The sequence below is a fragment of the Macrobrachium nipponense genome, chromosome 7 (assembly GCF_015104395.2).
Source record: "Macrobrachium nipponense isolate FS-2020 chromosome 7, ASM1510439v2, whole genome shotgun sequence".
In the NCBI taxonomy this organism is placed as follows: Eukaryota; Metazoa; Arthropoda; class Malacostraca; order Decapoda; family Palaemonidae; genus Macrobrachium; species Macrobrachium nipponense.
The window spans coordinates 51,997,705-52,020,110 of NC_061109.1; the positions used below are offsets into that span (position 1 = coordinate 51,997,705).

The 22,406-nt window shown below is 40.6% G+C and overlaps 1 protein-coding gene across 3 annotated transcripts in view; it reads right to left on the reverse strand.

Moving 5' to 3' along the window:
• Positions 1-1,641: 1,641 nt before the first annotated feature.
• The window catches only part of LOC135217719 (microfibril-associated glycoprotein 4-like), a 63,314-nt gene continuing 42,549 nt past the window's right edge, over positions 1,642-22,406 (reverse strand). For 2 of the 3 annotated variants that reach the window (XM_064253709.1, XM_064253710.1), the window contains exons 9-11: positions 13,382-13,508; positions 9,417-9,526; positions 6,209-6,988 (exon numbers count right to left, since the gene is read on the reverse strand). In XM_064253709.1, the coding sequence (XP_064109779.1) occupies positions 6,747-6,988; positions 9,417-9,526; positions 13,382-13,508 (479 nt within the window). In that variant the 3' untranslated portion in view covers positions 6,209-6,746. Of the gene's footprint in view, positions 2,196-6,208; positions 6,989-9,416; positions 9,527-13,381; positions 13,509-22,406 lie in introns of those variants that run through there. The other variant, XM_064253711.1, reaches the window with a different exon arrangement.

A 22,406-nucleotide genomic window follows, 5' to 3' on the forward strand; every position in this document is an offset into this window, starting at 1 on the left:
TTTTTTGAGGTCAGACTTTATTCTTTTTTTTTTACTCCATTTTATATTCATTTTGTTCCATTTAATGTTTAGCTAATTTGGGAAATAAAAAGTATATTTTTGTATCTACGAGGATTCATTAGCCAGCTTGCATTTTTAGCTCTTGCAGAAGGATAACCAGCAAAGAAAGGTAAGAGAGTTGCCTGTTTATTTAATTTGTTTAAAAGAGTGCCATATAGTCATAAAGACTCGGCAAGATATATATATGCATATATATATATATATATATATATATATATATATATATAGTAAATATATATAATATCTATTCTATCTATATATATATATATTATATATTAATATATATATATTTATATATTATCTATTATATATAATATATATATATATGTAATAATATATATAGCATATATATGTATATACAATATATATATATATGTATCTAATATGTATATTTAGATTATATCTATATAGATATATATATATATATACTAGAGATAGAGACAGAGAGTAGATGAGATGATCAGAGATAATATAGGTAGTATAGTATATAGGATATTAGAGATATATATATGAGAGAGACTAATATATATATATGGAGAGAGGATAGCGAGATGATATAGAGAGATAGAGAGAGAGTATTAGTAGAGATAGGGAGATATAGATATGTATAGAGATGATATATATATAGATCTAATATAATAGTGTATATATAATAGTTAATATTATAGCTATGATATATATATGATATATAGATAGATATATAAATGTATATATATATATAGTATATCATATATATATATATATATATAAGTATATATATATGATATATATATAACATATATATATATATATATATATGATATATATAGTTATATATATGTATATATATATATATATATATTATGATATATATATAAGTATATATATACTGATATATATATATATATATATATATAGGATATATATGTATACTATATATAATATATATATATATTCTATAGTTATTATATGTATATATATATATATATATGTATATATATATGGATATGATATCTATATATATGCATATATATATATCTATATATATATCTATCAATATATATACATATACATATATATATATACACATATATATAGAATACTTAGAACCCACGCTAAAAATGCTCATAACTGCCTATCTTGAAAATTCAAATACCAAATGTATACCTTAAATAACATCCTACTTCAAATATACCTTAGTTATCTTTTTACTGTAATAAACTTTGAGATTATATTATTAATACAATTTCAAAGTCATCTTGAACATTTTATCATTAAAAATATATACGTACAGCTAATGAGAGAGAGAGAGAGAGAGAGAGAGAGAGAGAGAGAGAGAGAGAGAGAGAGAGAGAGAGAGAGAGAGAGCATTGAATCGGCACCATCATATATCTATCCATCAAGAGTGAAATTATGGATTATTTCTGACATAGGGAATAATAATGGAGAGAGAGAGAGAGAGAATAACCCCTCCCACTCCTCCCCCAACCAATACTTTATTAAACTGTCATTTACTCCCCCTTCCTCCTTTCTCAAAGTGGATAAAAAGACTGGGAATCGCTATTTCTTTTATTATTCTTATTAATATTTGAAAATTAGTTATTAGGTAAATCTTCTTAACAGATAAGTAGTGGGAACAACAGAGGTGTGAAGGACTTGTATAAGCATATGGTGTTTCAGGACCTCCATTTAGATGTATTCCCATCGTTTTTTCTCATTTGTAGAGGTAAGATCAAGACTCCTCTGAGAGTGATCAAAATGGTTTCTTTCCCTTTCCTGGTTGAGGTTTGGGATAGAGAAGCAGAGCTAAATACAACTGTTGTTGTTTGGGGAGTGGAAAATCCTCATTTGACACCACCAAACCATTCTGTTTCTTCTTGCCCAATCTTCTCCCTGTTCCTTCCAAGCTTACACAGCTCTCTTAACTGAGCTGGATCTATACACAGGAAGGTGAGTGATCTACACTTGCTCTTGAATTTGGCTTTCCCTAGCTGATACCCCTACTTGTGCCTGCTTCACTTCTGTCTACCCAGACCATGTCAAGTGTTCTATCTGATGTTCCTGCTTCTGGTAAGGAGTTGAATAATGTTTAGCTTACAGTAGTGGTCATCCTTCCTATGGTAAATGCCCTGCAGCACTGACCCCAGATACTGGTCCTGCAAGAGAAGAGTAAGACACAGCAAGGAATAAGGTAAAGAACAGCAAGCTTTTTCCCTTCTCCCACCCACTCATCTCCCCTTCCTCCTGTAGGAAGAAGAGAAAGGAGAATCCAGAAAGTCCTCTCACAAGAAGTCCAATTGGGCTCTGAATTAGCATCATATCCTTCTATGGGCAAAACTGGTATTCATTCACCTGTAGAAGTTATATCAACCATTAATAAGGTAACAAGGGGGTTCCTGAGTATGTCCATATCTTCTGGGAAAGGAGGACTGCCCATAACTTGTACACCTGTGCTTCTCCCAAAGTACTGTGGAATACTGTCCATACTGTGCTAGTGGAGACAGGGGTTGAAACATGACAGGGTACTGTAACAATGTGTGCAATCAAGTAAAATGATTTATTTGCTCTCTATGTTAAAACAAGTGCTGTAATTTCTTAATGATCTTTTTGTTTTATATTTCTTACATCTGTTTGACTTAATTTTTCTATTTCATACTGCACAGTTTTGGATTTTTTGTGATGTAAACTGAACCAGTCAGTGCTGTGTAAGGTATTTTTAAATTTGAAGTAGCCTTGTATTTACTCAGTGTAATCTATTGAAGACATTATCCCCTGTGCTTTTGCTGATGGGCTACATCAATGAATGCCCCAATAAAGATTTTGGTGCTAAACCTGCACTGTTGTAATTTAGTTGAATGAATTTGTTAAGAACTGATATGTGAGACTGTGTTGTTTCATACTGGAGACTATGCTTGGACATTAAATCAGCTAGGGTTAAAGTAAAGTTTTGTAAAAAAAATTATTGTATATAGAATTGGCCAAAATGAGCATAGGAAGGGTTGAGTATGGCCAATGAGTGAGTATGTGTAAAACTTTTTTTAAATACTGTTGGATTTAACCAGCTGTAAACAGTTGCAAAATTTGTAGATCTTTTGCTTGAAGTGCCATGGACCATGATTTCAAGCTAGTCTACCTCAAATTGATGTTTGGCAGTCGGTACCACAAGGTCCAATTATTTGTGTTCATAGTTTGAGAGTACTTATGAGGGCAGGCTGGCATGTCAGCTTCTCTTTCAGGGGATTTGAGGGATTTGTTAGAGCCTGAAGGTTTTCCTCCTTTAAAACTCCTTCAGGCATTGTTGGAATGGAGGACCATTGGACTTTGCAAGCTTAATATCTTTGGGGGGAAGTAACCACTGCCTGCAACTTAGTCAAGTCCATCTCACTGATAGAGCATACTAGGGTTCACTCAGGAGTTGAGTCATTTGCTCTAACTGCTATTGTTGCTGCTTGTTTGTGATGTCTTGGAACAGGTTAACAGTCTGACCTGTGGATCAGAGGGTTCCTTGCTTCCAGCAATCAAGCAAGCTATTTTCTTGTCATTAACATGCCAGAGGAAGTCAACTTGCATGAAAATGCATAGAATACTTAAGTATGTAGTCTCCTCCCAACAAGTAAAGTGGAAGTAGTTTCCGTGGAGTGGGTCAGTTTTGGGTTCCTATTTCAGCATGAAAACAACACAGCCTGTGTTGGATTCCATCAGAGAGGGCTGCTTAATGCTTTTGGTGGATCTGAAGGATGTGCAATGTCAGGTACTTATCCATTAGTGTTCCAGGAAACACCTCCACTTTGTCTGTGATGAGGCTGTTACTAGCTCCAAGCTCTGTGCTTCGGTTTAGCAACAGCCCCAAGATGTATATGTGCGTGTGCACCATATGTAGAGATGGCTTGGGCCTGTTTTGCAAATTTTTGGCTGCTACATTTCCTCAAGAATTTGTTATTTTTGGCTTCTCGAGAAGTGCAGATACTCAATTTGTTACAACCTGGGGATCACAATAAACCGGAGAAACTTAGATTTCATGCACAAGCAGCAGGTAAATTATCTGGGCAAGCCTAGACACAGCAGCAGCATGAGTCTTTCCTTCAGACTTTTTATGTCAGCAAGCCCAAGAAGGGGCTAGCACAGTTCTTGTCACAACAGAACTAACCAATATGTGATCACCTGTCATCCTTGGAGAAACTCATCCTGTACTTAGCTCCGCCTGCATTTGTTTCAGTGGCAATTAAAAGGACATTTGTCAGCTCAACTGACCCTTCCTCCCAGAAAAGGCACTGGCCATCCTCAAGTGACTTTTCCTCCCAGCTCTTGTTCTTGAGCAGGTAGCTAAAGTAGGACCTTGTTTGGTGGCTGGATGACAGGAACCTTCTTGTGAGTCCCACATCCAGAGATGCTTCTGTCCTCTGATGCATCAAAGGAGGGGTAGGATACACACCTAAACAGCCTGAATACCTCAAGGGTGTGTATGCATAGGGCAAACCTCATCTACACATCATCATTTTGGAAATACGAGTGCCACTGCTAACCCTGCAAGTATTCCAAGTAGTGTTGATAAGTGACAGTGCAACCTGAGTGTCTTACATCAAAAAGCAGGGTGGGGACATTTTTCCTTCACCTTTGCCAGTTGGAAAACAGATACACTAGTGGATGGTTCACTATGCTATTGAGCTGTCATACAGATAAGGTACATTCCAGGCAAAAGGAACGTTTTGGCAGACAGACCAGCTCAACTACAAAGGGCAGGTAGTGGGAATAGTGGTCCTTACACCTTCCCATAAAGAAAGGCTTCAAACCCTTAGGAACACCAGTGATTAACCTGTTTGCCATGCTCCTGGACAGGAAACTCCTGGTGTTCCACTGCGTGGGGTAGAGGGGTTAAGTCGAATCATCTAGACGAGGAGAAGGAAACCCCTCCCAAGAAGGAGAGTAGAAACTCTGCAATGCTCCCTCCTCTTAAAAACATCTTCCACTGCGACTTAGGCCAGGCATGACATTCTGGGCAGGGATTAATAATAGTACAAAAATTAGATCGGCACCTACTGCATGTCGAATGGGGGTCTGAAACTGTAGAAGCCAAAAAACCTAGAGCACGGAAAACCCTGAATGCCCAGACACATGCGTTGACGAGGCCGTGAAGACTCGAAGGACTCCATGATACACACAATCACACACACACAATCTGAAAACATAGAATCATGGGGAAACAAAGCAACCAGCTTGGAAGGAGAGGAAGATTGTCTACTCTCCAAGGCAGTCAAAGAAAGACTAATGCATCACGACTCATGAGATGCTTGCTTGGTCGCAGACAACCTTTACCTCATATACGTATGAGTTGCCAGATCTCACAGGTTCCTTTACAATTTTTTATTTTTTTAACGGGTTACCAGCTGGCGTGACAAGATTTATTCTATTGTTAAGACTGAGGGTTTGTTAGCTATGAAAAATAAATTAATTAAAAATTTGTCATTTGTTCAAAGATACCAAACCCTCCATTGGGGCCAGTTTCAGCAGGGAACCTCATGTGTTGTGCATTTAGCTGCACCAACTTCTTAGCCTTATAGTTTTCTTCTATTTCCACTTCTGAATCTTGTTGTTCAACCTCTCTAACCATTGTTTCTTAGTGTAACTTCCTAGTTCCAGTAACACCTTCGGATCCTTTTAATTCATCTTGTTTATATTCCTGCCGTCCAACAAGTCTAACTCAATTTTTCACTACCTTCAGCACCAAATCACTATAAAAGAACCCCAGTCTTGGCTTCACAGCCTGAAATTTGTGATTCATTCAGGTACCAAAATAAACTAAGATTACTTAGCTTAAATGACATCAAAATTTGCGTTCTATTATAAAAAAGACAATGATCTCCGTGATCGTGATCTGTAAGCCATGTGTGTGTGCTTTCTGGCAACGTTTTGGACCTCCCCAAATCTCAAAAGGATCAATAGAAATTTGAAGAAATATCTTCAGCCAGATAACACAATTGAGAGAAGATTTGGGATCATTTCTGGATTTGTTTGTTACAGTAAGTGCTCAACAGAAGGAATGTTGGAGAAATGGATGGAATAGGAAGAAGGTCTACAGCTATCAGGCATATGTATTTTTGGTTTATTTGTGTATAAATATTTTTTAAACCTATTCCAGAACTTGTCAGAACAAATGAATGAAAGCCATATATAATTGAAATTGTTATCATGTATTTAGTTAAAACCTATGTAGCATAATCTAAAAATTATTTTTTGTTCCTATCTAGACTAAGCTGTAACAATTAAATAGTACCTGTAATTTTCCTCTACTCTCAAGGTATATCAATATGTTGCAATTACGCTATACCAGAAAGATGCAATGTCGTATAATAACTGTAAATTCATATTTCACTGTGTTGTACAGTCTTTTAGGCACATGAAATATATTTCAACATGTTAAATCTGCCATGAAGCAGGGAATATGACAATTTTCTGCCTTGTGCTCTTGTTAGAATCAAATTATATGTTCAGCATTGCATTTTCAATCGCATTATGATTGAAGTTCCAAAGGGTGCAACAGATAGGGCTAGATAACATTTTCAGTACAGATTTCTAAGGGCTGAAACATCTCACATTCTTTGCCAAAGGAATTTTTTTATTAATACTTCTGTCTTCTGTTACACAGTATCTTTTGATGTACTGACTTCTAATATCTTTGTTGTGATACATCTGAGCATCTGAAAATAGCCTTATGCATTGTGTCCTTCACATGTGTGCGTGTTGAAGTGCACAGCCTTCACCAACTCACCACAAATCTTGGGCCGGATTTTCAGCTGCAGGGCAGGTCCTACGAGTTGTACACTCTGTCCATTCACCTTGTACGTACAAGCTGTCCTTAGGACCCCATCTGAGTTGAAAGGGATAGTAGGGTCCAAAGTAGCGCAGTTATGGTACCAAAATCCACTCATTTTGGTTTCGGCACAGTTTCTGGCTGCAAGAATAAAGGAAATTTATATAACAGACAAAATGAACACCTTTTGTCATAAAGAATTATAAAGTTTACGAAAAAGATGTCCATATATATTATATATATATATAATATATAACTATATATATATATATAATATATATATATATATATATAGATATATATATATATATATATATATATATATATATATATATATATATATATATATATATATATATAATATATATATATATATGGGGTGTAACATGAGTTTATGCAAATATTTCGAGAAATGAAAGCAAAAGTAATTCTAAGCAGAAAATGTCCTATAAACATATACATTTTAAGGCTCCTTCATCGCCCAGCCATACTCTCATGGGTGAGTTGTCTCACTCCCTCCCAGCCAGTAGGGAGAGACCCCCCATCTTGTCAGTTGGATGGGCTGGGAGAAGGGAGCTGGAAGAAAGTTGAGAATCTCAGGGGCACGCCTTGCCATTCTCCTGACGGTGGATGGTAAGGGCCTTCACTTTTTGGAGGCAGAGGTTACTGATGTCTCCTTCCCGGATCTCTGTGTCCCCAGCAATCTGCAGCGCTCTCGCCCAGTGCAGCAGATCGCCAGGAACACGGAGATCCCAGACAGAGACATCAACCACCTATGTCTCTGACATGCTGTCCTCCGACGTTAACTGTCGCTGGAGGACCCAGGATACCCTTCTCTTCCCTACAACTGTCAGGAGAATGGCAAGGCACGTCCCTGGGATGGCCCTTCAACCGCCGCTACTTCAGGCAGGGTGTCCTTCGAGCAGGACTCGAGACCTGGCACCAGCCAAACAGCTCCTTCGGTGCTCGGCCATAATCTCATGGGTTGGGAGAAGGGAGGTGGAAGAAATTTGAATCTAAATTGATCAGTGAGCGATCTATTGTTTCCGAACCAGGCTACAGTTCAAATCCCTCCAGAGACAATATATATGTATATATATAATTGTGTGTGTGGTTGTATGTATGGAGGGTATGGTATGTTTGTATGTATGTATATGAATCCGTTTCTACATACACACACACACACACACACACATTATATATATAATATTATATATATATATATATATATATATATATATATATATATATATATATACACCCATGTGTTTATATGTGTATATGTATAACTGAGTCACGAAAGTTTTGGAACGTGATAAATCCATAAATAAAGGTATGAACCACGAAAGAAAAATAAACTACAGAATTTCTGCAAGATCTTTCGACTTGACATCCTTTACTCAGCAGACAAACAGTTTGTCTTCTGAGTAAAGGACATCGGGTCGAAAAATCTGGCAGAAACTCTGTTGTTTATTTTTCCTTCGTGGCTTATCCTTTATATATATATATATATATATATATATATATATATATATATATATATATATATATATATATTATTTATGTGTGCATATGTATATGTATACACACTTCTCTGAGATCTTGTCGAAGACATGCATCATTTCCCAGAGGCAAACCCCCATGATCTCCAATTGGTGGGCCTCTTGTTGTTTCACCTCTTTCACAATTGCTTCGATTTCCAAGTCCTTCTTTAGTTCATTCCTAAGAACTTCTACTTCCTTCTCACACTGAACAAGTTATTTTCCATCTCCACTAGTTCCAGCTTCTTGTTGAGGCTGTCCTCCTGGGCCTGGGCTTCACATTCCTTTAGCAGGTTCTTTTCCTGCTGAACTACCTGGCACAGGTAGATAACCTCCATTTCCTAGTCGGAGATCTTGTTATCAAAGGTATTCCTCTTGCTCCACCTCTTTCATCATCTCTTCGATTTCCAAGTCCTTCTTCTTTAGTTCATTCCTAAGAACTTCTACTTCCTTCTCGCACTGAACAAGCTTGTCCTCTTCAGTGTTTCTCTCCTCTAATTGTTTTCGAAGTTCATCAGCTTCTCTCTCTTTATCAATTACTAATTTCTCATTCTTCTGATTTTCAATGAAAAGCTCACTGAGTCCAGATAGTTCTCCTTCTGCTGTTTTCTGTCATTCCTCAGCCTCAGCAGCCAGCTGTTTTAGATAGTTATTTTCCATCTCGATTTGTTCCAGCTTTGAATATAACACTGTAAAGATGTTACTGTTTTATGTGAATGTTAGCAGACAGTTAATTATGTAAACAGAAATTTAGAACTATATCATCATTTTGAATAACATATATGGAAGAGACCCAATGATCTAGATAGAAAAAAAGCATTCCAACATAATCTAGTTAGAGGAAAGCACAACATATTTGATTATCAACTAACAAGGAATCATAGGAGAACATATCAAAATAGGTTCCTTATGCAACCTAGTGTACAGTGGATTACCGGTAGTTACTGCGGTATTTTGCCACAACAAAGATATAGATTAGTGAAGAAACCATGACATCAAAATAAACATATGAAAAATATAATTCTTACAGTTCCCATCGTTGTCGAAATCAAATGTTGAAAAATATTTGCCATGATGCTGAGCCATGCAGTTATCAGTCATACTGAAGGCTTGAAATCCAGGAATATCTAGCTTATACCTGTAATGGAAAGGTTAGTTTTAACTCTTGTTTAGAATTTCTTTACATGGTGATCACTGAACTACTAACAAACAAACAAATTGATGTAGTTCAGTAGGGTTAAGTGGAACAGAATAGAGCCAATCAGCTGGGTAAGCTAGATGGAAAACGAATTGAGCAATACGAGAGGGAAAATGAACTGGTACACTGAAAGGAGAGAGCAGGGTAACTTCTTCACTTGTCATTATGTGACTACGTAAGTCTCATATTCCACCTACCACAAACATGGTCACCTGATATGTAATGTCAATCAAACATGCAGATGCTCCTAATTTACTCTGATACAGTCTTGTAAATATTAATTGTAATTCCAATTAAGTAATGTTAAGATGGCCTTATTCAAACCTTTTATATGTTTGTCCAAAATTAAATATTTTTTTATTACATTTTTAATTTGACACAATATAAAAAAATGAATGCAGGAAATTATTCCAGCATCTGTGATACCAAAATCTATAATTACTATGGTTAGCACACCTTAATATATGAAACAGTGAGTAGCCCCTTTTTTTGTAAATGTACATATTTTTCTGTTTTATATTTAAAAAGATTGTAAGCAAGGAATCTGTGAGATCTGGCAACTTCTGCGCGTACAAGGTGATAGCTGGTCAGAGACCGCGCACCACCTCATGAAGTATTTAGTCTTCCCCCAACCCAGGAACTATAACGGAAAGAGGGACGGCTAGAGGTGGGCAGTAAACGTTAAGACCCCAAGTTTGTTAGCTATGAAAAATACAAATTGATTATAAAATTTGTCGTTTGTTCATATGCGGAATAAACCTTCGGTCTTACAATAGGATAGACTTATACTTGGTGGGAAGTACAAGTATCCTAAACCGGCTGGGAGTTGAGCCACCTGACCACCCCTCTTAGTAGAAGAGTGAGTTCTATAGAAGGCGGTCTCATGCCTGTGAGAAGATAGATAAACCGATATTTAACAACTCGGCCTTCTGGGTTGAAGTACAGTGATATATGAGTAGATTCATTGCAACCAGGGAACCAAAGAAAATTCTGACTGTTCAAGTAACAAATCATATACTCACAGGGGTTTGTTACCACTCCCATCTGAAAGTGAGGTATACATAATAAATACTGGCTCCTCATGCTTTACTCTGTAGCCATCAAATTTAAAGTTGAATGGGAAACAGACAACAAAATTCCTTTTCTTGATGTTTCAATAATCAGAGACATGACAGAATACAAATTTACCATTTACAGAAAACCAACGTTCTCACTTTCATACATTCACTACTTTAGCTATCACGACATTGCTATCAAGATAGGTGTAGCCAGCAACCTGTTCTTAAGAGCCTTACGAATTTGTTCCCCAGATTTCCTGGAAAAAGAATTTGAACTAATTCGTAAGCAACTTTCGTCTTTAAAGTATCCTGACCATATAATTGAGAAAGCAATTCACAAAGCAAACGTAATTTTCTACCGACCCCCTCAAGACAAGACCATAGAGACACCCAACAATAAAATAAAAATTCCTCACCTGGACGAGATTAAGACGGTGACTCAGACCCTCAGAAAATCGAACCCTTTTGCATTTACTTACCCAAACACCTTAGCCAAATCCCTGATTAACGTCCAACAAAAGACATCCCCCAAGGACTCCAGGGTTTACGAAATGCCATGCCAGGACTGTGACCAATCTTACATCGAATTTACAGGAAAATCACTTCCCCAGAGATTAATACAACACAAACAGTCAGTTAGGTATGGACAACAGATGTCAGCTATTTTCAACCATATAAATGAACATAACCATAGAATAAACTGGAATTTGTCACGTATAATTTATAGCAGCAACTGCCGGTACAAGAGTCAAATGATGGAATCGGTCTTAATAAAAGAGAGGCAGGTAATGAACATCTCAAAAGAAGCATGGGATTCAGATGTCATGGACAAGATTTTCATTCAACCAACACTTGAGAAGATTAAAGGAAGATTATCAGCGGGAGTGACCTAAATGGGCTTACCTGTGGATGGATCTCTTGGTATAAATACCACCTTTTCTGTAAACTTTTCTCATTCATATACCTGAAGAGGGAGACAGCAGTCTGAAATATAGTACTTTTCTCTCTATATTTTGGTGTTTCTATGGGTTCCTTTTATTATATGGAATTCTGTTGTAACAGAACATTTTTACCAGTCATATATAAGTCATATATATATATAATATATATATATATATATATATATATATATATATATATATATATATATATAGAATATATAATATATATATATAGATACTATATACTATACATATATACATATATATATCATATATATATATATATATATATATATATATATATTATACTATATTATATTATCTACGTATATATATATATATATATATATATATATATATATATATATATATACATATATTACATAAGTAAATCTATATATATATATAGATATATATATATATATATATATATATATATATATATAATATATATACACACACACACACACACACACAATAATACCCGATCTTACACGAGGTTAGGTTCCAGATCCCCTTCACGGAAGGGGAATTTTTGCATAAATTTGATGCGGTCTCTAAAAATATTAATAAATGCTTACTAATAGTGTTTGAATGCTAGTTATGACCCTAATCATGCTCCCTAAGTATTAAGCTAACTTTTAAGTGAGATTCACGGTACTGTAATTTCATTTGAAAGTAGCATTATACATTACCCTTGAAAAAGAAGTAAATAATTGGTAAAAATATAGAAGTTTGTGAAGATTACATACTACAACATATTCTCTCTTCTCTCCACGAGAGCGCAAAAAACGTGTGCAGCTCACGAAAGGCTATCAAAGGAATGACGTCACTGATGCTACCTACGCGGTAGCAGAAAGTGAGCCGTAGCACGGCTCCCCTTTTCTAAAGGGTTTTGATGTGGAAAAGGCTAATTGGAGTGGCTGCCTAGGTAGTGTTTTTCACTCACCCCAGATCCTTACCGACACCTTTTAATAAAGGTGAGCGAGTCAGAATATTCTGGCATGTCCAATTTAGCAGTTCTCTGGTATTATAGCAATATTTTACCTTAGAAATAGCGCTAAAGGAACGTATTTCACTGGGCGACACGGCTTCCTCGCCCAGAAATAGATTTTTCCTACGTCAAAATCCCTTTTTAGAAGCCTTCTCAATCACTAATAAGAAATGTTTCATTCTGTCTGTTTGTTCGGAAATTCCTTTTCATGAACAAGCAGTGCTTTTCATTTGGACTGATACTACTCTTAGTTATGTGCCCATCACCATCAATCTTTAGTATTAGTTGTTCAACTTGGAAACACAAGCAACTCAATCTTTTGTTGACCTGCCAGGTTCTTCTATCCAGGAATCTGAGGTGTAATTGCTGCCTCTTGGAGAACCCCGTAGACTTGTCAACACTTCCCAAACAGTTCACCACTTTATAACCTCCAGGAGGAACTTAAGCAGGTTTGGCATTGGCATTTCTCACAGGCAAGAAATGAGAGTCTTTTGTTTTTATTTTGTGTACAGTACTGTAAAGTGGTTTGCCTCTTGCTTATAAGCATACAGTACTGAAACTTAATTTTACCTGCTTCTTTAAAAAGGTGGTGGCTCTGTCATCACTTCAAGTCCATTAACAGGATTTTCTTGTGGTAGTTATCACTTACGTCCGTTATCACATTTTTCTTGTGTGATAAGATTCTATCAAGCAGCAATGCTCTTTTCAGTCTGTTCACCATAAAAAAGTATACCTTTTTAAACGTTTTTTTTTATCATCTCCTTAGATAGAATAGACCCATTTTCCTGCCTGTCACACCTACCTGTTGGCTTCATTTGCTACGGTGAACACAGGCCACTCAGCCCATCTTGAGCTTCCTTCTGTCTGTTCAAAGTCAAGGCGGAGTGAGTATTCTCTTGTGTTTGTCATGATGTTTAAGACGTCATTTCCTTCAAAGTATAAACAAGTGGACATTAGTGGAAGAAGGAATTTTAAAGTAAAATCCAAATTTATATTACTATTTCATGATCATTGGCTGGTACATCAAGCAACAAATTTTCAATTTTCTGAATTAGGAATATGTGGTTAAAAATCTTTATGGTCACGAAATTAATAAGAATAGTAAAACTTAATACCTTTGCATCAGTAAAATAATGGAATTTGTTTGAAAATGCAGCAAGATAATTAAATTTGAGTGATGTCTCCAATATATACACAGTGGTACCTCGTTTGTCAAAAATTTATTATGTCAAACATTCTGTTTTTCGACCGAAATTTTCGAAGAAATTTTGTGTTCTTTGTTAAACAATTATTCGTACAAAAACCTTACTGAGTGCCTTTTTTATACTTGTACTTGACGGCCCTCCACGTCCTACGAGAACGACTGCATTAACATATGTATATAGTTTAATTATAACCATATTCAGCAGAATAAATAAAAGGATAAAGCATTTCACAATAAAATTCAACCTAAACGAAGAACAAAATCATATGTCATCACAGTGATGCACAGGTGACTTTGCGGTAGAGGGAGGGAGTGTTTAAACACTTGAGAAAAGAAGAGGCCATAAAAACATTACGTATTTACATAAAAAAAGGGGGAATTTAATAAATTTAACAATGATACAATATAAAATCAATAAAGTGCAATAAAGTAACAATAAAAAATCGAAAGACAATCTTACATTAGCGAGTGTTTGGGATTGCGGAATAAGACGGTAAAGGAGAAGGAAGGGATAGTGGTGGGTTACTAGGTGGCAGACAGGAGTCTACTTCCTGCTGACTTTCTCTTTCACTACATTTCGCCCTACACTCAATTCACCTAAATCACCTCTTCTTGTTATGGTAAAATACCTATCGAGTGGCACTTGCTTTTTGCGATTTTTAGCACAGTAAAAGTAACGCATCCCCACAACAAAAAACATGTTTAAACGACTTCCTTGTGAAAAATGTGATCTCTTTTTCCTTTTACTTGCATTCTTCACTTATTATTTATTTGTTTGCACAATCCTTGTGTGTGTTGGATTATATAATTCTATAATTAATATCCTCCTTGCACTCAAGATCAAAGTGTAAACACGTTGACAATCATACACACATACACACATAAGGGATTGTTTTCACATCTGCTGGATGCTGAATACTCTCTCTCACTCTCACTCTAACATATACACACAGACACAAAATCAGACACACACACACTATCGATTCCTTTGATTATCCTTGCAAAATTAGAACAAAATTGATTTTGTTATTCATCCTGGCTTACTGCAACCATTTCTGTTTCCTTGAGAGGAACCCGTCTCTCCTCCCTCAATCCCAGCTGGCTGATCACCTTTTTCATCAAACAATTCGAAAATCGAATTTTAGCTTATAAACAGAAGCAGAATTTTTCTAAAATTTTACTTGTATAGAATACTGTTTTATTACTTTACACTATTGATTTAACTTTTTAACACACTAACACTGTAATAGAAAAAATTTGAAAAGGGGGAATTTTTGGGTGGGTTGGAACAAATTATCCTGATTCCCTTATGGAGAAATTTGTTTCATATTTCGAACAAATTGCATTTTGACCAGCCTTCTAGAACAGATTAAGTTCGAAGTCCGAGGTACTACTACAAGAAAACCTGCCCATTTGTCTAAAAAGAGAACATGAAAATCCAACAACAAGAAACTCCATCACAGATAAAAGATAAAATATACATATGTACCAAACAGTCATACCAGTCAGAAAAACTAAGACAAAGGTACATGGCACTCAAGTATGTAGTATTACAACCTCTTTGAAACTTTCAACTATCCAAAATAATAATGCTCCATGAGAGATCATTCCAGAATAACAGTACAAGGAGTGAAAGGCAATGCGTTACCTCAATGGCAAATATAATACAGTCAAACCTCAGTTTTCGTATGCCTCTCTTTTCATACGTTTCAGTTTTCGTAGACTTTTGCTATGAAATTTTGTCTTGGTTATTGTACATTTCCTTGGTTTTTGAACACTCAGAAATGCTCCATCAACAAGAGCTGCTGTTGGTGAATTTAAGGCCAGCAGAGGCTGGTTTGAAAAATTCAAGAAAACGAATAAGCATATGTAATGTGCCTACTTCAGGGATTAAGGACACGTTTGCAAAGTGGAATGATGTAAAAAATTTTGGGGTGAATTATTATCCCAACAGAGGAGCTGTAATCCGTGTCTCCAACATCTTTAATATCTTTAGGCAAATTTTAAAGAAATGCCCGAAACAAATGTCTCTGGACAGTTTTGTTGTGCAACAGGGGTCCAGTAACTCAAGCTGGTCCTAGTGCCAGCAAAAAATGAAGAGGGGAAATAACCTCGGATAATGCCGGGTAAAAAACGAAGAGAAGTAACCCCAAATAGGCCCTTGATATCTGATGGAGTACCTGCATTGTTAAGATATGTTTTCCCATGGCGAGCAGGCGCCAAGTAAGCGTGCCGGTTGGAGACGGCAACTGGCGTCAGTATGTAATTGAGGACGTAATAAATCATACGCCTCCACCACAGTGTATCTCTTGTCCCACCTTGACATCCAATATGGCGCAGTGATTCTTAAGGACCAACGTGACCCTCACCATGCCCTTCCAACGTCGCTCAGCGCAGTCCACCCCAAGGGCCGCACGCCCTGTCGTCCCCTGTGGGCTCGTTCCTGCCCTGCAAGAAGCCAGGCAGGCCATGGCAGCACAGCAACAAATGATCCACTCCCTCCGTGACCGGATTACGACACACGCTACCCCTGCACCTCGTGTCCCTTTGTCTGCAGCCCCGGAGAACTGTGAAATCGAGCTGAAGCCCGCCGCGTTCAGATCCTGGAGAAGGTCGATGGAATGTTGGATTGAATTGTGCAGACTACCGCCGCACGAGGTCGTCCACCACATCAGGCTATACTGCACGCCCCCTCTGCAATGAGCGCTGGACGCCAGATTCACCTCTCAGGAATGGAGTAACCTCACCGCTACGGAAGCCATGGATTTCATTCGCGATATTGTGTTACGCTCTACAAACCGTGCTGTGTTATGGTCGGAGTTTTTCAATGCGATACAAGGCCCAGGCGAAAGCGTTAGTGATTACTTTTTAAAGTGTTCCCAAAAGGCCACTGATTGCAATTTCCAGTGCTCTCAGTGTCAGTGTAATCTAGCCGAATATATGTTATTACCTAAGTTAATGGTGGGCCTAAGTGATGAGGCTATGCGTCGTCATGTGTACCAATGTAGCAATGACATTAATAGTGTTAGCGCCCTTAGGGCTAGGTGCTGTGCTTACGAGGCGGCCCGTGTTAATGCCGCTGCGCGCCAATGCAATTGGTGGGAAACTGCTCACGTGGCTGGCAGCGAGATACCCGAGGCAGATCATCCGAATGCAACCGTCGCTGGTACAGGTAGGGGCCACCCACCCCCTCCCTGTGGGAACTGCTGCAAGCAGGACCACTATCAAAAATGCTGCAGGAAATCCCATGCAAAAACGGCAGAATCCTAGACAGATGTGTCTAGTGCTGTGCTTGTTGCGGGCGCAAACCTCACCCGCCACCCAGTAGTGGAGGTAACAGTCGTCCACACCGCCACAGGAGTACAAGCGCCTGTCGTCACCGTGGCGGACACCGGGGCACAGGTATGTGTGGCGGGGCCCTCCCTGCTGTCGCGCCTCCAAGTCTGCCCAGCAGCCCTTACACCCCATGCCGGCTTGCAGGATGTAGCAAACCTCCCCCTGAAGTGCCTTGGATCTGCCGTGTGCCACGTACCTTGCAAGGCTGCACCACGGAGCAGGACCTGTACTCCGTGCAGTCGGCAAAGCACCTCTTCCTGTCGCTGGATGCCTGCAGGGACTTGAAGCTGGTACCCAAGGAGTTCCCCCACCCCTCCCCCGCGGTGGCACACGTGAGCTTGTTCGATGGCGTGGCCTGACGGGCCACCCAGGTACCACCCCGACCCCCCGAGGTGCCCCTGCCGCCCCAGGAGGAGCATGCGGCCAGACTGGAAGCCTGGCTCCGGCAACATTTCGCCACGACGACGTTTAACACAGCCAGAAAGCCACTGCCAGTGATGCAGGGGGAACCGCACCACATCCACCTGCTCCCAGGAGCTATGCCCTATGCATGCCACACTGCAACATCAGTGCCAAAACACTGGGAAGAGGAAGTGAAGGCCCAGCTCAAAGAGGACGTCGCCCGTGGCGTCATAGAACCAGTACCTGCTGGGCAGCTGACCGAGTGGTGTGCCCGCATGGTAGTCGTCGCCAAGAAGTCAGGACAGCCACGCCGTACAGTTGACTACCAGCGCCTCAACGCATCCTGCCTGCAGAAGACACACCATACCCCAGCCCCATTCGACATGGTGTCCGGGGTACCCAAGCACACATTCAAGACTGTGGTGGATGCATACTGGGGATTGGAGCTAGACAAGGAAAGTTGCGACCTGACCACATTCATCACCCCATGGGGGAGATTTCGTTACCGACGTACCCCCATGCGACACTGCTCCGCCGGCGATGCGTATACTCGACGATTCGACGACGCCATCCAGGACATCCAGAGGAAATACAAGTGCGTGGATGACACCCTGCTCTACGACGACAGTATCGAAGGGGCTTTCTGGCACGCCTACGACTTCCTCGAAACATGCGCAGCTAAGGGCGTCACCCTGAAGCCGGAGAAATTCCAGTTCGCAAAAAGAGAAGTGGAATTTGTGGGCTTCAACTTGGGCTGGGAGGCCTACAAGCCAACAGAGGAACGTTTGGCGGCCATCAAGAACTTCCCGATGCCATGTCAGCCCTCTATCACTGACATAAGGGCGTGGTACGGATTCGACAACCAGCTGGCACCCTTCCTCGCAACAGCCCCCATCATGAACACATTCAGGGAGCTCCTCAAGAAGCCAACGGGGAAGTTAGTGTACTGGGACGAGGCACTCCGCACCAATTTCCATCATGCCCAGGACACAATCTGCCAATTAGCAAAGGACGGGTTGGCCTACTACGACAGGAGCCGCCTCACAGCAGCCATCACCGACTGGAGCAAAGAGGGCATAGGGTTTGTTATCCTCCAGCAGTATTGCGCGTGCAGCTCCGCCGCCACACCCTTCTGCTGCACGAGCGGGTGGCGCCTGGCGCTATGCGGCAGCTGCCATCTCACCGCCGCTGAAGCTGGCTACGCCGCCGTGGAGGGGGAAGCCCTCGCGGTAGCCTGGTGTCTCCAGAAGGCGAGGCTGTTCCTGCTGGGGTGCCCCAACCTCACCGTCGTGACAGACCACCGCCCATTAACCAAGTTGCTGGGGGATCTGGCCCTTACGGAAATCTCCAACCCCCGTCTCTTCAGGCTGAAGGAGAGAACCCTGCAGTACCGCTTCAGGGTCAAGTATCTGCCGGGGAAGCATAACAGTGCGGCAGACTTCCTGTCAGGATATCCCGCCTTGAAAGCCAATCCCAGCACCCACGACGTGGACCTCGACGAGGACCTCACAGATGCCATAGCGGCCGCTGTCTTGGCAGCAGTAGAGCACGACAGCTGCGTCATGGACGAGGCGAGTGTCAGACATGCCGCTGTCAGCAACCCCGTGTATCAGCTGCTCATGGCCAAGGTCTTGGTCGGGGACTGGGCCGACAGGAAGTCCCAGGAAGTTGCATGCCTTCGGCCCTTCTACGGTGTCAGGGAGAGGCTGGCCGTCATCCAAGACTTAGTGACATACATATTTGAACAGGGCAACGTCCGCCTAGTTATACCGCAGCCCCTTCGTCAGCAGGTGGCTGCCAACCTACACGCGGGGCACCAAGGGCTGGACTCCATGCAATGACGAGCCCGCCAGACGGTATACTGGCCTGGACTCAAGGGGGACCTGCAGTATCGCCGCTCCTTGTGCGAAGAATGCGACGTTCATGCACCATCCCAGGCAGCGGAGGAATTCATCATCACGCCGCCCCCCGAATACCCCTTCCAGATGACGGTAGCAGATATGTTCCAGCACGACGGACACATGTACATGGCTTACGCAGATAGGCTCACAGGTTGGCTGGAGCGGGCCCACTTCCCCCACAGTACCTCCTCCTCTCTCATCAAGACCCAGCTACGTCGCTACCTCGCCAGGTGGGGGGCCCCGGAGCAAATCTCCACGGACGGGGGCACTAATCTGGCAAGCGTGGAAATGGGGGAATTTTTCAAATTGTGGGGCGTGTCCGTGCGACTATCATCTGCCCAGTACCCGCAGTCCAACGGCAGGGCAGAGGCCGTGGTCAAGGTTGGGAAGCGGATAATAATGGTCAACACGGGCAGTGGCGGCAACCTCGACACGGACAAGTCTTCTTTGGCTATGCTGCAGTACCTCAACACACCCCTCCGCGGAATGAATAAGTCACCCGCCCAGATGGCAGCAGGCAGGCAGCTCAGAGACGGCATACCTACGGCCCGCTGGCACCTCACGGTAGACAAACACTGGGGGGCAACCCTCCGGCATAGAGAACGTCAGATGGCTGACAACGGTGCTGCCCTCACCGAGAACGGACCCTCCAGAATGCTTCCCATCATCAACCCGGGCTCCCAAGTACGAGTGCAAAATCAAGTCACCAAGCTGTGGCTCCTCTCCCTCCATAACAGGAAGCACCTGCGACTCACATCATCGGGGCCCCAGCCAGGGCGAGCCACACCTGCCACGCATCTAGCCCCTCCCATGCCCAAGCAGCCACCAGTCAGCCACCCTATGCCCAGCCCGCAAGCAGTGCAGGAGTCACGCCCATCATGTCACGCCAGAAGGCCAGCTTGGATGAATGACTACATATGACGTCTTTGACTGTCATACACCCTTCTTATGTGTAATCATGTACATTACAGCAGCATCTGTTTATTTTGTTTTATTGGATCTGTCCCATTACTCTGGCGCATGCATCCAATTTAATCCATGTATATCCATGTATTGTTCTTATTATTTCCTATCCATGTATACCCATGTATTAATCTCGGGGGGGGGGGGGGGGGATGATGGAGTACCTGCATTGTTAAGATATGTTTTCCCATGGCGAGCAGGCGCCAAGTAAGCGTGCCGGTTGGAGACGGCAACTGGCGTCAGTATGTAATTGAGGACGTAATAAACCATACACCTCCACCACCGTGTATCTCTTGTCCCACCTTGACATCCAATAATATCTGAAGTCCTTCTGGAGGGAGATTCCCCTTCCAAACAATGATCTCTCCTCCTCCATCTCCCCTCCTCTCCGTCTTCCATATGCTAACCAGTGTTTATTTATTCATTTCATTAGTCATTTATATTTATTTCTGATTGTTTTCTGTATGTAAAACTGTGTTTATTCCCTACAAAATGTATTTTTTGTTAACAAGTGTTAATCCTATTGACCATCACCTCAGTATATAAGAATGACAAGAGGGGATTAACAACTTTCAAGGGAATGGAAACCAGGACAGCCATCACATAAACGACAGCTCAACAAGAAGTTCCAGAAGACTGCTGGACCTTAACCCAGTTTGACCACTTACACATCTCTTGAGAAAGGGCCACAGCTAGGGCCTGAAAGTACTCGAGTGTTAAGTAAAATACGTACTATGTAAATACTTACAAGTAAACAAGTTATACTCATCAGTCTTGTGGGTTTCTTTTTCCATCTTCAGAAGATTAATAATAATGTAAATACAACAAGCCATGAATAAAATGTAATTTTTTCAAAGCATATTGAATATTAAGGTACTGTAATACACTACTTGAACTTCCCAGTATTTCCCCATGTATGGAAAAAAGGAAATGGGACTGCTTCAATACTGTATGGGAGAAAGTGGATGGACTACTTGAAAATAGGGGTAACTTGAATAGTTTTCACACTTAGTTGTAAGCCATCTATTTTTAAAGGGCAATGTTGTAAGATGATATCGAAATGATATTAGAGTGTTTTAGATGATAGTTTAAGGTATATTCTGTGTAAGATGATAGTTTATGGTATACATTTGGTGTCTGAACGTTTAATATAAGCAGTGATCAACATTTCTAGAGGGGGCCTTTGGTATTTGAACTATATAATAGCCAGTTATAAGCATTTTTATAGGGGGATGTCAAGTATTCGCGGATTTTACCTATTCGCAGGTGGTTGTGGTCCCTATCCCCCCTGAATAGGTGTTGACTATGTAGTACACTTGACTTCTCCATTTACCTCACTTGAAGATAACACTCAAGTTGCTTTTGTAAGCTTTGCGGTAATAAGATGCTTACATTTTGGAACAATTCCATCACTATAGTACTCTGTTTTTTTTTCCATCTGTCCATCCGCCTGTGGTGGTCGCGCATGGTAACACTGCGTCCCGAGCTTTAAACAGTTACGCCATGTGTAAGTTTTAGGTAAATAAATGGGTATCTGAGTGCACATTTGCAACTGAGAAGTGTCTTAATAATTTACTGTATAAGAATTACACCGTTAATATTTGAAATAGGATATTATTTAAAGCCCAGGATGCAGTGTTACCATGCGTAAACACCACAGGCAGATGGACAGTTGGAAAAAAACAGAGTATGGTAATAAATTACCATTATGTACAGAGGCACTTTTGGCCATTCAAACAGAGAAAAGAGGGAGTTAGAGCGGTTGGACAGCAAGATAAAGAGATCCAGAAAATGAAGGTGAAGTTGAAGGGTATTTAAGGAGACCTGGGTTGCAATAAGAGTTAGTGCAGTTGGACAGCAAGGGCAAAGAAAGAAAGAGGGAATGAAGCTGAGGGCCAAAGTGATGCTGCAAAGACCCATCTGTAATCCCTACAGTACACCGAATAAAGAGCACCGATGATGCTACCCCTGCTCTATCAGGGCATGACATTAAAGAAAAAAAAAATTCACTAACAGAAAAC